The sequence below is a fragment of the Maylandia zebra genome, linkage group LG20 (genome assembly GCF_041146795.1).
Source record: "Maylandia zebra isolate NMK-2024a linkage group LG20, Mzebra_GT3a, whole genome shotgun sequence".
Lineage (NCBI taxonomy): Eukaryota > Metazoa > Chordata > Actinopteri > Cichliformes > Cichlidae > Maylandia > Maylandia zebra.
Window position 1 is genome coordinate 26,201,308 of NC_135186.1, and position 12,306 is coordinate 26,213,613.

Here is a 12,306-nt window from a genome sequence, read left to right on the forward strand (position 1 = left end):
GATTTAGCATCTCTCTGCCTGCATTTCCTGAAACCTGGAGCGCGCTTACGTGGGGAACGTGAAGGCACCACGGGCCCGGGTTCTCCTTCTACGTCAATGACACTGGGCGGTTCATGAATGGGGTTTCGAAGTGGGAGGGCCCGTCATCTGACTTCAGCGGGCAGCAGGAATAAAGTGGGTGTTGTGCTGTGGTGTTTGGCTCGGTGCGATGCGTCTTCATGTCTGCTACTAAACACACGAGCAGCGGTTCACTGTGCTTGCGGACTACGGCGGAGGGATCGTCCCAGAGCAGAGCGAGCGAGCATCCGTCTGTTGAGGCCAGCAGCAGTGCAGCAGGGGAAGCTAGCTCCAACCCCGCTTAGACTCAGTGACAGCAGCCCGGAGCCAGGCAGAGTCGGTGAGCCATGGGTTTCCGCAAGAAGAACAAGAGCCCACCGGTGCTGAGCCACGAGTTTGTGATCCAGAATCACGCCGATATGGTGTCGTGCCTGGCCATGATCATCCTCCTTGGCCTGATGTTTGAGGTACAGTGTGACTGGACGAGCTGTTGTACTTAGTCGATTTATGTTAGCTGATGCTAACTCTCGCTAGCTGGGATGACAGCAGCACTCCAGTGACAGGGCGCTAGCGTGTCTTTCTCCTTACCTTCTCATGTGTCTAACTGATTGCCAAAGAAGATGGTAAGGAGGCCCATTGGCACAGCTAACAGGTCATCTTACCACCACTCTAGACTAATGCACTTCCTCTCTCTGGCTTTTGACAACAGGATGGTCAGGAAATATCTGCCTGCGTGCCACACATTTGATTACCAGCCTTTTGATTCGCCACAGCTGACTAGTACCTAGCCATATTTGAAAGGACTAAGATGGATTTCCTTCATCAAACATGTCCACACCCAAACCCTGCTTCCAGACGGGAAATGTCTCTCCACTTTCCAAATCAACTTTTTTTTTAATACTCTGTGTGAATATATTGAATTTTATGATTTATTAATTAAAAACATCTTAGCTGAATTTCCCTGATGCACCTATACTGAGTCATTGTGCCAGTGGTGGTGAAGACCCCTGGGAGCCCCTGCAGGCAGCTCCTGGAGGTCTCTAGACCCCAATTATGAGAATAAGTGGAATTCCACATGCTGTAGCTGCTCTGCAGCACTCCTCACATTTCTTCATTTTTCACTGCTGATAACAAAACTGTGAGCTAGATGCATTGGTGCGATTCAGTTGTGAACCTCTGATTGAGGTAAAGTTTACTGCATTGCATCCCAATGAATTCATCAATAATCAAAGTGTTTTCTTGTCATTACAGGTCACAGCAAAGTTTGCCATCATGTTCATCACAGTTCAGTACAACGTAACTCAAGTTCTTGGTGAGCCTATATTATTCTGTCTATTATTGCACCCTTTCACTGTTCTGAGGCCTGTGCTACAAAGTGAGTTCAACATACCCAGGATACATTTCTGTTATCTGGGTTAACTCAGCTTAACGCTGGAAGCCAGGCTAAGCAGTCCCACAAAGCTAGTTATCAACTCTCTAAGTTAACCCAGGGTTTCCCCTGCACAGTCACACGTTGGCAGCATCTGACCAATCACAGCTGTTTATAAGTGTTCTGGCAAAAACTTTTATTTATTTACACTCTAAAGAAAGATGAAACTAGAGGTTGAACACAAAATGCACACTGGGGGGGAAAAAAAACAGCAGTGTGTGAGAAGAAAAGCGCTGTAGACTCACATTGTAAAAGTGTGTTATCAGCACTTTGGTCAGTAAAACTAGAAAGCAGCTGCGCTATTAATAAAGTTTGGCCCATTCAAAGCCAGGAAAGAAAGCTGGAATAACGACTGTATAATTTAACACGCGTATCAATATAACAGCTCTGTCATTAAGACAGGTATCCTGCTATCTGAGCACATAGGTCAAAGGTGTCTTCCAGGAACAGAGTCAGTACATTCTGGAGAATTCATTAGTCAGTAGGTGGTGATTTCATACCTGTTGATCTCTAAACTGAAACTTGACCTGCTCCATAACAGGTTAGCTTCATAGCTGGTTCACTTCCCGGTAAGAAGTGTTCCACCTGTGTGGTACTGAAAAACCAGGGTTAAGCCTGAAATTACCTGAATAAAATGAAACACTGCTTTGTAGGTTTTAAGTGCTTCACCTTATTTATGTTTTTTCTTGTTTTTCTTTTCTTGTCCTCTTTGCAGATGAGAAAAGCGACCCAGTCAACCTTTACCAGTATGGCCCTAAAGACGTGGCCACTGTGTTTTTTTACCTTCTTATTGCAGTCATCCTTCATGCCTTGATACAAGAATATATTCTCGACGTGAGTACATCGGCTTGATGCCTGACCTTTTTTCTCCCTCTTTTAAAACGGGCTTGTTTTTGATGTCGTAAATAAAACCAGAACTGTGCTTAACAATAACTCGGTCTCCCCTTTAACAGCTTGTGTACATGCCCTTTTAAAGCAAATCACAATGGCGGAAGGAACCCGTGCGTACAGTACTTTACAATGGTCTTTAGAGTTTCATTTCAAAAGGATCAACGTAGCAGAGTCTCCACTGCCACATGTGTCGCCTCCGTTATGTCCCTATTCTTTTTGTTGGTGATCAAATTCCATCCTTCCGTCCTTGCTTGTGCGTTCATTAAAGCACAGTGACTGAAACAACGCTCATGTTTCTCCTGACAGCTTATGGCTTTGATAATCGTTCTCAGCAGGAGAAAAGAATGTTGTTAGATGTATTTTTACCTCAAAATCTCTTTTGGACAACATGTAACAGATATAACAGAAGGGTAAATTTTTCTGGTCCTTTACTCTTAAAGGATAGAATCGCAATTTTCATACCTCTTAAAACAATAGCCCATGATTTTTAAACGGGTTTTAAAATCACAGAGTTTCTCCAGTTCATCCTGACTGTCAGCAGAACCACTCCTAATGCTCTTAAAGTTTATGAAGCAGGGACTTTGTCACCCCACTCTGACTCCTGTCTTTACCAGGTAGAGTTAAAAAGTGTCAGCCCAATTTTGTTTTTTAATTTAACACTTAGGTCTGTGGCATTGTGTTCATTAGGTTGTCTGTTTTTACTTTTATTTCAGAAAATGAACAGGAGGTTGCACCTGTCAAAAACCAAGCACAGCAAGTTCAATGAGTCCGGGCAGCTCGCAGCGTTCTATCTGTTCTCCTTCATCTGGGGCTGCAGCATCCTAACAGCGGTACCAGCATCAGAAACCAAGAGGTGCATTGTCTCAGCCTGCATTAGACCTCATCTCATGCAGTGTCTCTCTTTCTCACGCAGGAGGACTTTGCAACAAATCCTACTTTCTTATGGGAGGGTTACCCACATACTCGCATGGTGTAAGTAGTTATACACTCCTCCACATACTATAGACTCATTATTTAAAGCTGAATGATTAATCTAAAGAAGAACGTACCTTCATGAGATATTTTCATTGAGACTTTTCAGCCTTTTTGTTTTAATAATATGAAAAATTAATCAAGTATTGTACTTGTCTTATTCATTTTCCACAAGGAAGGTGGAGCATGAGGTGGACTGGCTCCACCTAAGAAAGGGTTGAAATGTAGATGAAATCCTAAATGGAAAACATCGCCACGAGTACTGGTTCACCATCAAAAGTGTAAGGTTGCAAATACGAGCGGCCAAATTGAATTTCCTGTAGGGTAGCTGGGCTTAGCCTTACAGCTAGGGTGAGGATCTCAGACATCTAGAGGAAGCTTAGAGTCCAACCACTCCTTCTCCTGACATCGAAAGGAGACAGTTGAGATAGGGCTGCTCAATTAATCGAATTTTAATCACGATTACGATCTGGGCTTTCAACGATCATTAAAAATGACTGAGCCGATTATTAGCCCCTCCCTCATTTATCTGCGACACCTTAAAGGCCGGTCCGTGAAAATATTGTCGGGCATAAACCGGTCCGTGGCGCAAAAAAGGTTGGAGACCGCTGATTAAGAGGACCCGAGGGAAGCTCGGAAAGCTCGGAAAGCTAAGCAGAAGTTATTTGGAGAGTGACTGCCGTTGGTTGAAAAGAGAGTTTAAAAGAAAAAAACTTCAGTGGTGTTGCACACTATTTTATATTATTTTTTTAAAGTCATTGTTAACCCTTTAAAGCCGGTCAGAGCAGCACACTCCGTTTTGCGTAACTACTGTTAAATCCCTGTAGAACCTGAACCGTGTAAGCTAGCGCAATAATTTGTTTTGCATATGAAACCGGAGGAGTTGTACTTACATCTGATGCCATCAGCTTGTCCTCGGTCACGGTTTCCTTCCACATATAGCTTTGCAAAAATTGCATAAAAAGCGCTTGCAGGAACAAAAACATAATATTCCAGAAACACGCTTTGCCGATCCGATCAGCTGTTCGTAACACTTCCCACAGTGAAATGATGCACCTGCTGTTTTCTTTGCAAATTTGCATCATAGGATTGTTTTTTGTTTTTCCTGCAGTATATAAAAATTGCTGTATCTCCAAAATAAAACTATGAAGACACTCAAAATAAATTTCCTGTTGTTGTAAACTATTTTTTGCAACTTTATTGTATTTAAAGTTTTGAGGGATAAACCTCTTAAATTTCTCCAAGTAGAAATATATGTAAACAAAACAAAAGCGATTTTCAATTTTTTTTGTAGTTTATTGCACTTTTTTGCAATTTATGTAATTACTATGGACTTAATGCATACATATTATTAAAATATGGGCTATAACAGTTGTATTGATGTATAGCAACTTGAAATGCTCCCACAAATGGCACTACAGCATGTAAAAAAATAATATAAGCTCTGGTGGACTTGGTTCTATAGTAGGTCTTAAAGGGTTAAATAAATATCGTCAAATAATCGTGATCTCAATTTCAGTGAAAATAATCGTGATTATCATTTTTGCCATAATCGAGCAGCCCTAAGTTGAGGTGGTTCGGGGATCTGGTTAGGATGCCTCCTGAGTGCCCCGTTGTACGTTTTCTGAACATGTTCAACTGGGAGGAAACCAGAACCTGCTCATTATCATTATCTGACTTTCAGTCATATGAAAAGGTTTTTATAGGGCTATATGCAGTCATGGGGAGAAAGTAAGTACACACTATGATCCAGAAGCTTGTAGAAGCACCTTTACCATAAATACTTACAGTAATATGGAGTTTTAACACATGCATTAACGTATAGCTGAATGTTCCAGACCAGCCAACTGTCCAAACATTTCTAGAGGTGTCCACGTTTGTGATAATAAGTTAATTTAAGTTTATTTGATTAGCATTATGTGATTGCTCCTCGCCCTCTTAATTCCTGCAGAAGCAGTAAGGTTATACTTGGTTAACTTTCCTTTCACATGACTGTATCACGTCTGGCTTGGGAACAACTTGGGTTCCCCCAGGAGGAAATGTGAGGAAGACAACATCATCATGCTCAAAATGCTGAATTTAACCTTTTTCTTCAAATGTTTTCCAATCCTGCTACTGAAGTCTTTGCTGTCTGTCTGTGTCCAACTGGTAAAACAGCAATTCACATGTGAGAGAAGCATTGGACTTGCATACATTTTTAAGGGCGTAGTTATAATTGTTCCTAATGGGTATAAAATGTGACAAACTCACAACTTATTACATTTCTCAGTTTTTCAGTCTGAGTTAGGGAATGTGATGTAATGCCTAATTAATTATCTGCGTGCCCTACTGCTGTTGACTCCGTGCTGAAAGGTTTTCTTGTCCTCTACACAACCTGTCCTTTGTTTAGTTTTCAGGTCAAGTTCTTCTACATTTGCCAAATTGCGTATTGGCTCCACGCACTTCCTGAGCTGTACTTTCAAAAAGTACGGAAGGTAAGGATGTCTTTCCCTTTTTTTTTTCCCCCTTCTTCCTTTTTTTTTTTTTTTTTTTTTTTCCTTCCTAAAACTGATCGAATTCCAATAAAAATACATTTTGGTTTTATGAGTTGGGGATTTTTTAGCTGAGCTGAGTTCCAATAGCAGTTTCAAATTTTGATTTATCAGACCACAAGACAGAGTTTTACATCGCCTCAGGCCCAAAGAATGAAGCAGCATTTCTGAAGCTTTATTTTAATTTGATTCACTGACTGGTTTTTCTGAAATTGTCCTGAGTCATGCAGTGATTTGCACCACAGAGACATGTTTGCTATTAATGCAGTGCTCTTTCAAATCTCTGCGTTCTGTTTTATGTGTTTTATTAAGGATTACATACTTTAAAGATCACTTGCTTGACAAATTTCTCATTGTCCTTCACAAAGCGCGCATATATATATATATATATATATATATATATATATATATATATATATATATATATATATATATATATATATATATATATATATATATATATATATATATATATATATATATATATATTCCAACCAAAGTCTGAATATATAGAATGAAACTTGAATATATAGAATGAAACTTGAATATATAGGATGAAACTTGAATATATAGGATGAAACTTGAATATATAGGATGAAACTTGAATATATAGAATGATCTTTTGAATATATAGAATGAAGCTTGAATATATAGAATGAAACTTGAATATATAGAATGAAGCTTGAATATATAGAATGAAACTTGAATATATAGGATGAAACTTGAATATATAGAATGATCTTTTGAATATATAGAATGAAGCTTGAATATATAGAATGAAACTTGAATATATAGAATGATCTTTTGAATATATAGAATGAAGCTTGAATATATAGAATGATCTTTTGAATATATAGAATGAAGCTTGAATATATAGAATGATCTTTTGAATATATAGAATGAAACTTGAATATATAGAATGATCTTTTGAATATATAGAATGAAGCTTGAATATATAGAATGAAACTTGAATATATAGGATGAAACTTGAATATATAGGATGAAACTTGAATATATATAGAATGATCTTTTGAATATATAGGATGAAACTTGAATATATAGAATGATCTTTTGAATATATAGGATGAAACTTGAATATATAGGATGAAACTTGAATATATAGGATGAAACTTGAATATATAGAATGATCTTTTGAATATATAGAATGAAGCTTGAATATATAGAATGAAACTTGAATATATAGAATGAAGCTTGAATATATAGAATGAAACTTGAATATATAGGATGAAACTTGAATATATAGAATGATCTTTTGAATATATAGAATGAAGCTTGAATATATAGAATGAAACTTGAATATATAGAATGATCTTTTGAATATATAGAATGAAGCTTGAATATATAGAATGATCTTTTGAATATATAGAATGAAGCTTGAATATATAGAATGATCTTTTGAATATATAGAATGAAACTTGAATATATAGAATGATCTTTTGAATATATAGAATGAAGCTTGAATATATAGAATGAAACTTGAATATATAGGATGAAACTTGAATATATAGGATGAAACTTGAATATATATAGAATGATCTTTTGAATATATAGGATGAAACTTGAATATATATAGAATGATCTTCTGAATATATAGAATGAAACTTGACGTCACGGAGGCGCTTGCGCCATCTAGTGTTTTCCTTGTTTGTACCTGCGAGGAATGGCACTATGAGCCAGTCCGCACGGAATTTTGTGGCTCAAATTCTAAGTAATGAGGAGCTAATTAACACCCTGGCAAATGCATGTTCTGGGCAACCTAATATTTGTACTAGTGTACCGCATCGTACTACTGATGAAGAAATTTATTCACTTTTTCGTCGTGGAAGACCAAATGCAGTGAACCTCTCCGGTCAGATAACCCCTGGTTATCCAGCTAACGTTACTGCGGTCAAGTGAGCCCTCACTTACGAAGTCGCAGTCAAGCTAGCCGCCCCGCCAGCCGCACCTAAAATGTTGTTGCACTACTCTTACGCATATTACGGTATAGGTGCCGACTGGCTTAGAAACGCAGTGTTTTCTGTCCTGACACTATTTTACTTCACAATCCACTCCCAGTTTTGGTTAATCTCCACTTTCACCCCTGTGATCCACAGCCCAAATTACCGTATGATTCAGAGAAAATTAACAATAAAATTTACCCAATTTACTCAACTATACTTTTAATGTCCTCATCTTTGAGCTCAGATTACAGGAAAACTGAAAGAGGTGACGCAGATATCTCACTGGATTCTGACTCTGGGTGACCCCCACTCTGCATGCTGTGATCCACAGCCAAAATTACTGTACAGTTTTTGAGAAAATTGATAGTAAAATCTTCCCATTTTGCTTTACTGTACTCTACATATTGACATATTTGATCTCCGATTACAGGAAAACTGTAAGAGGTGACGCAGATATTTCACTGGTTTCTGAATCTCGCCACTCTTCACCCTGTCATCCACAGCCAAAATTACTGTACAGTTTTTGAGAAAATTCATGGTAAAATCTTCCCATTTTGCTTTACTGTACTCTACATATTGACATCTTTGAGCTCCGATTACAGGAAAACTGTAAGAGGTGACGCAGATATTTCACTGGATTATGAATCTAGGCCATCTCCACTCTTCACCCTGTGATCCACAGCCAAAATTACTGTACGGATTTTGAGAAAATTGATAGTAAACTTTGCACAATTTACTCTACTGTACTCTATATATTCTCATCTTTGAGCTTAGATTACAGGAAAACTGTAAGAGGTGACGCAGATATCTCACTGGATTATGAATCTAGGCCATCTCCACTCTGCACCCTGTGATCCACAGCCAAAATTACTGTACGGATTTCTGATAAAATTAAATCCTATTCCATTACCAAACAAAATGAGTTCATTGAAGTATTTGCTTAGCTACAAGAAATGTCTTTCCACACACAATTTAAATTTTTCAAAATGTCATTCACACACCACCTCAAGTATCAACTTCAGTTTTAGACATTATTTATTCAGTGCTTAATCACAACAATAGTCAACTTAAGGCACTTACATAATAAGTTAAACCTTACAATAATACATACAGAGAAAAACCCAACAATCATATGACCCCCTATGAGCAACAGTGGGAAGGAAAAACTCCCTTTTAACAGGAAGAAACCTCCGGCAGAACCAGGCTCAGGGAGGGGCGGCCATCTGCCTCAACCGGTCAGGGTGAGAAATTACATTTCTCAGATTACTGATTTCTCATATTACTACTACACAGTTTAGATACACTCAACAAAAATATAAACGCAACACCTTTGTTACTGCTCCCATTCCCCATGGGATGGACGTAGAGACCGAAAATTCATTCCAGATACACAATATAACCATCCCTCCCAAACAGTGGTCACAAATCAGTCCAAATGTGTGGTAGTGGGCACATCTGCCATATTGAGATAATCCATCCCACCTCACAGGTGTGCCACATCAGGATGCTGATCTGACATCATGAGTAGTGCACAGGTGTACCTCAGACTGCCCACAACAAAAGGCCACCCTGGAATGTGCAGTTTTGTCTCACAGCAAAATGCCACAGATGCCACAAGCAATGAGGGAGCGTGCAATTGGCATGCTGACAGCAGGAATGTCAACCAGATCTGTCGCCCGTGCATTGAATGTTCATTTCTCAACCATAAGCCGTCTCCACAGGCGTTTCAGAGAATATGGCAGCACATCCAACCGGCCTCACAACCGCAGACCTCGTGTAACCACACCAGCCCAGGACCTCCACATCCAGCAGGTTCACCTCCAAGATCGTCTGAGACCAGCCACCCAGACAGCTGCTGGAACAATTGGTTTGCACAACCAAACAATTTCTGCACAAACTGTCAGAAACCGTCTCAGGGACGCTCAACTGCATGCCCGTCGTCCTCATCGGGGTCTTGACCTGACTCCAGCTCGTCGCCGTAACAGACTTGTGTGGGAAAATGCTCACATTCGATGGCGTCTGGCACGTTGGAGAGGTGTGCGCTTCACGGATGAATCATGGTTCACATTGTTCAGGGCAGATGGCAGCTGAGAATGTCCCAGTTCTTGCATGGCCAGCATACTCACCGGACATGTCACCCATTGAGCATGTTCGGGATGTGCTTGACCGGCGTATACGACAGCGTGTACCAGTTCCCACGAATATCCAACAACCTCGCACAGCCATTGAAGTGGAGTGGACCAACATTCCACAGGCCACAATTGACAATCTGATAGACTCCATGTGACCATGTGTTGCACTGCATGAGGCAAATGGTGGTCACACCAGATACTGACCGGTTCTGGGTCCCCAGACCCCCAATAGCGCAAAAAACTGCACATTCCAGGGTGGCCTTTTGTTGTGGGCAGTCTGAGGTACACATGTCAGATCAGCATCCTGATGTGGCACACCTGTGAGGTGGGATGGATTATCTCAATATGGCAGATGTGCCCACTACCACACATTTGGACTGATTTGTGACCACTGTTTGGGAGGGATGGTTATATTGTGTATCTGGAATGAATTTTCGGTCTCTACGTCCATCCCATGGGGAATGGGAGCAGTAACAAAGGTGTTGCGTTTATATTTTTGTTGAGTGTATCTAAACTGTGTAGTAGTAATATGAGAAATCAGTAATCTGAGAAATGTAATTTCTCACCCTGACCGGTTGAGGCAGATGGCCGCCCCTCCCTGAGCCTGGTTCTGCCGGAGGTTTCTTCCTGTTAAAAGGGAGTTTTTCCTTCCCACTGTTGCTCATAGGGGGTCATATGATTGTTGGGTTTTTCTCTGTATGTATTATTGTAAGGTTTAACTTATTATGTAAGTGCCTTAAGTTGACTATTGTTGTGATTAAGCACTGAATAAATAATGTCTAAAACTGAAGTTGATACTTGAGGTGGTGTGTGAATGACATTTTGAAAAATTTAAATTGTGTGTGGAAAGACATTTCTTGTAGCTAAGCAAATACTTCAATGAACTCATTTTGTTTGGTAATGGAATAGGATTTAATTTTATCAGAAATCCGTACAGTAATTTTGGCTGTGGATCACAGGGTGCAGAGTGGAGATGGCCTAGATTCATAATCCAGTGAAATATCTGCGTCACCTCTTACAGTTTTCCTGTAATCTAAGCTCAAAGATGAGAATATATAGAGTACAGTAGAGTAAATTGTGCAAAGTTTACTATCAATTTTCTCAAAATCCGTACAGTAATTTTGGCTGTGGATCACAGGGTGAAGAGTGGGGGTCACCCAGAGTCAGAATCCAGTGAGATATCTGCGTCACCTCTTTCAGTTTTCCTGTAATCTGAGCTCAAAGATGTCAATATGTAGAGTACAGTAAAGCAAAATGGGAAGATTTTACTATCAATTTTCTCAAAAACTGTACAGTAATTTTGGCTGTGGATCACAGCATGCAGAGTGGGGGTCACCCAGAGTCAGAATCCAGTGAGATATCTGCGTCACCTCTTTCAGTTTTCCTGTAATCTGAGCTCAAAGATGAGGACATTAAAAGTATAGTTGAGTAAATTGGGTAAATTTTATTGTTAATTTTCTCTGAATCATACAGTAATTTGGGCTGTGGATCACAGGGGTGAAAGTGGAGATTAACCAAAACTGGGAGTGGATTGTGAAGTAAAATAGTGTCAGGACAGAAAACACTGCGTTTCTAAGCCAGTCGGCACCTATACCGTAATATGCGTAAGAGTAGTGCAACAACATTTTAGGTGCGGCTGGCGGGGCGGCTAGCTTGACTGCGACTTCGTAAGTGAGGGCTCACTTGACCGCAGTAACGTTAGCTGGATAACCAGGGGTTATCTGACCGGAGAGGTTCACTGCATTTGGTCTTCCACGACGAAAAAGTGAATAAATTTCTTCATCAGTAGTACGATGCGGTACACTAGTACAAATATTAGGTTGCCCAGAACATGCATTTGCCAGGGTGTTAATTAGCTCCTCATTACTTAGAATTTGAGCCACAAAATTCCGTGCGGACTGGCTCATAGTGCCATTCCTCGCAGGTACAAACAAGGAAAACACTAGATGGCGCAAGCGCCTCCGTGACGTCAAGTTTCATTCTATATATTCAGAAGATCATTTTATATATTCAAGCTTCATTCTATATATTCAAAAGATCATTCTATATATATTCAAGTTTCATCCTATATATTCAAGTTTCATCCTATATATTCAAGTTTCATTCTATATATTCAAGCTTCATTCTATATATTCAAAAGATCATTCTATATATTCAAGTTTCATCCTATATATTCAAGTTTCATTCTATATATTCAGACTTTGGTTGGAATATATATATATAATATTTTCCTAAAGGGCATGCCATAGTATATGTATATGTGTATATGTATATGTATATATATATATGTATATGTATATATATATATATATATATATATATATATATATATA

At 39.4% G+C, this 12,306-nt stretch overlaps 1 protein-coding gene across 1 annotated transcript in view; it reads left to right on the forward strand.

Annotated features, from left to right (window-relative positions):
• The first annotated feature begins 116 nt into the window (after positions 1-116).
• The window catches only part of zgc:113278 (Translocating chain-associated membrane protein 1-like 1-like), a 17,450-nt gene continuing 5,260 nt past the window's right edge, over positions 117-12,306 (forward strand). Inside the window, exons 1-6 of the mRNA XM_023154920.3 lie at positions 117-524; positions 1,309-1,369; positions 2,202-2,320; positions 3,091-3,207; positions 3,291-3,349; positions 5,739-5,823. Coding sequence (XP_023010688.1) covers positions 405-524; positions 1,309-1,369; positions 2,202-2,320; positions 3,091-3,207; positions 3,291-3,349; positions 5,739-5,823 — 561 coding nt within the window. The 5' untranslated portion in view covers positions 117-404. The remainder of the gene's footprint in view (positions 525-1,308; positions 1,370-2,201; positions 2,321-3,090; positions 3,208-3,290; positions 3,350-5,738; positions 5,824-12,306) is intronic.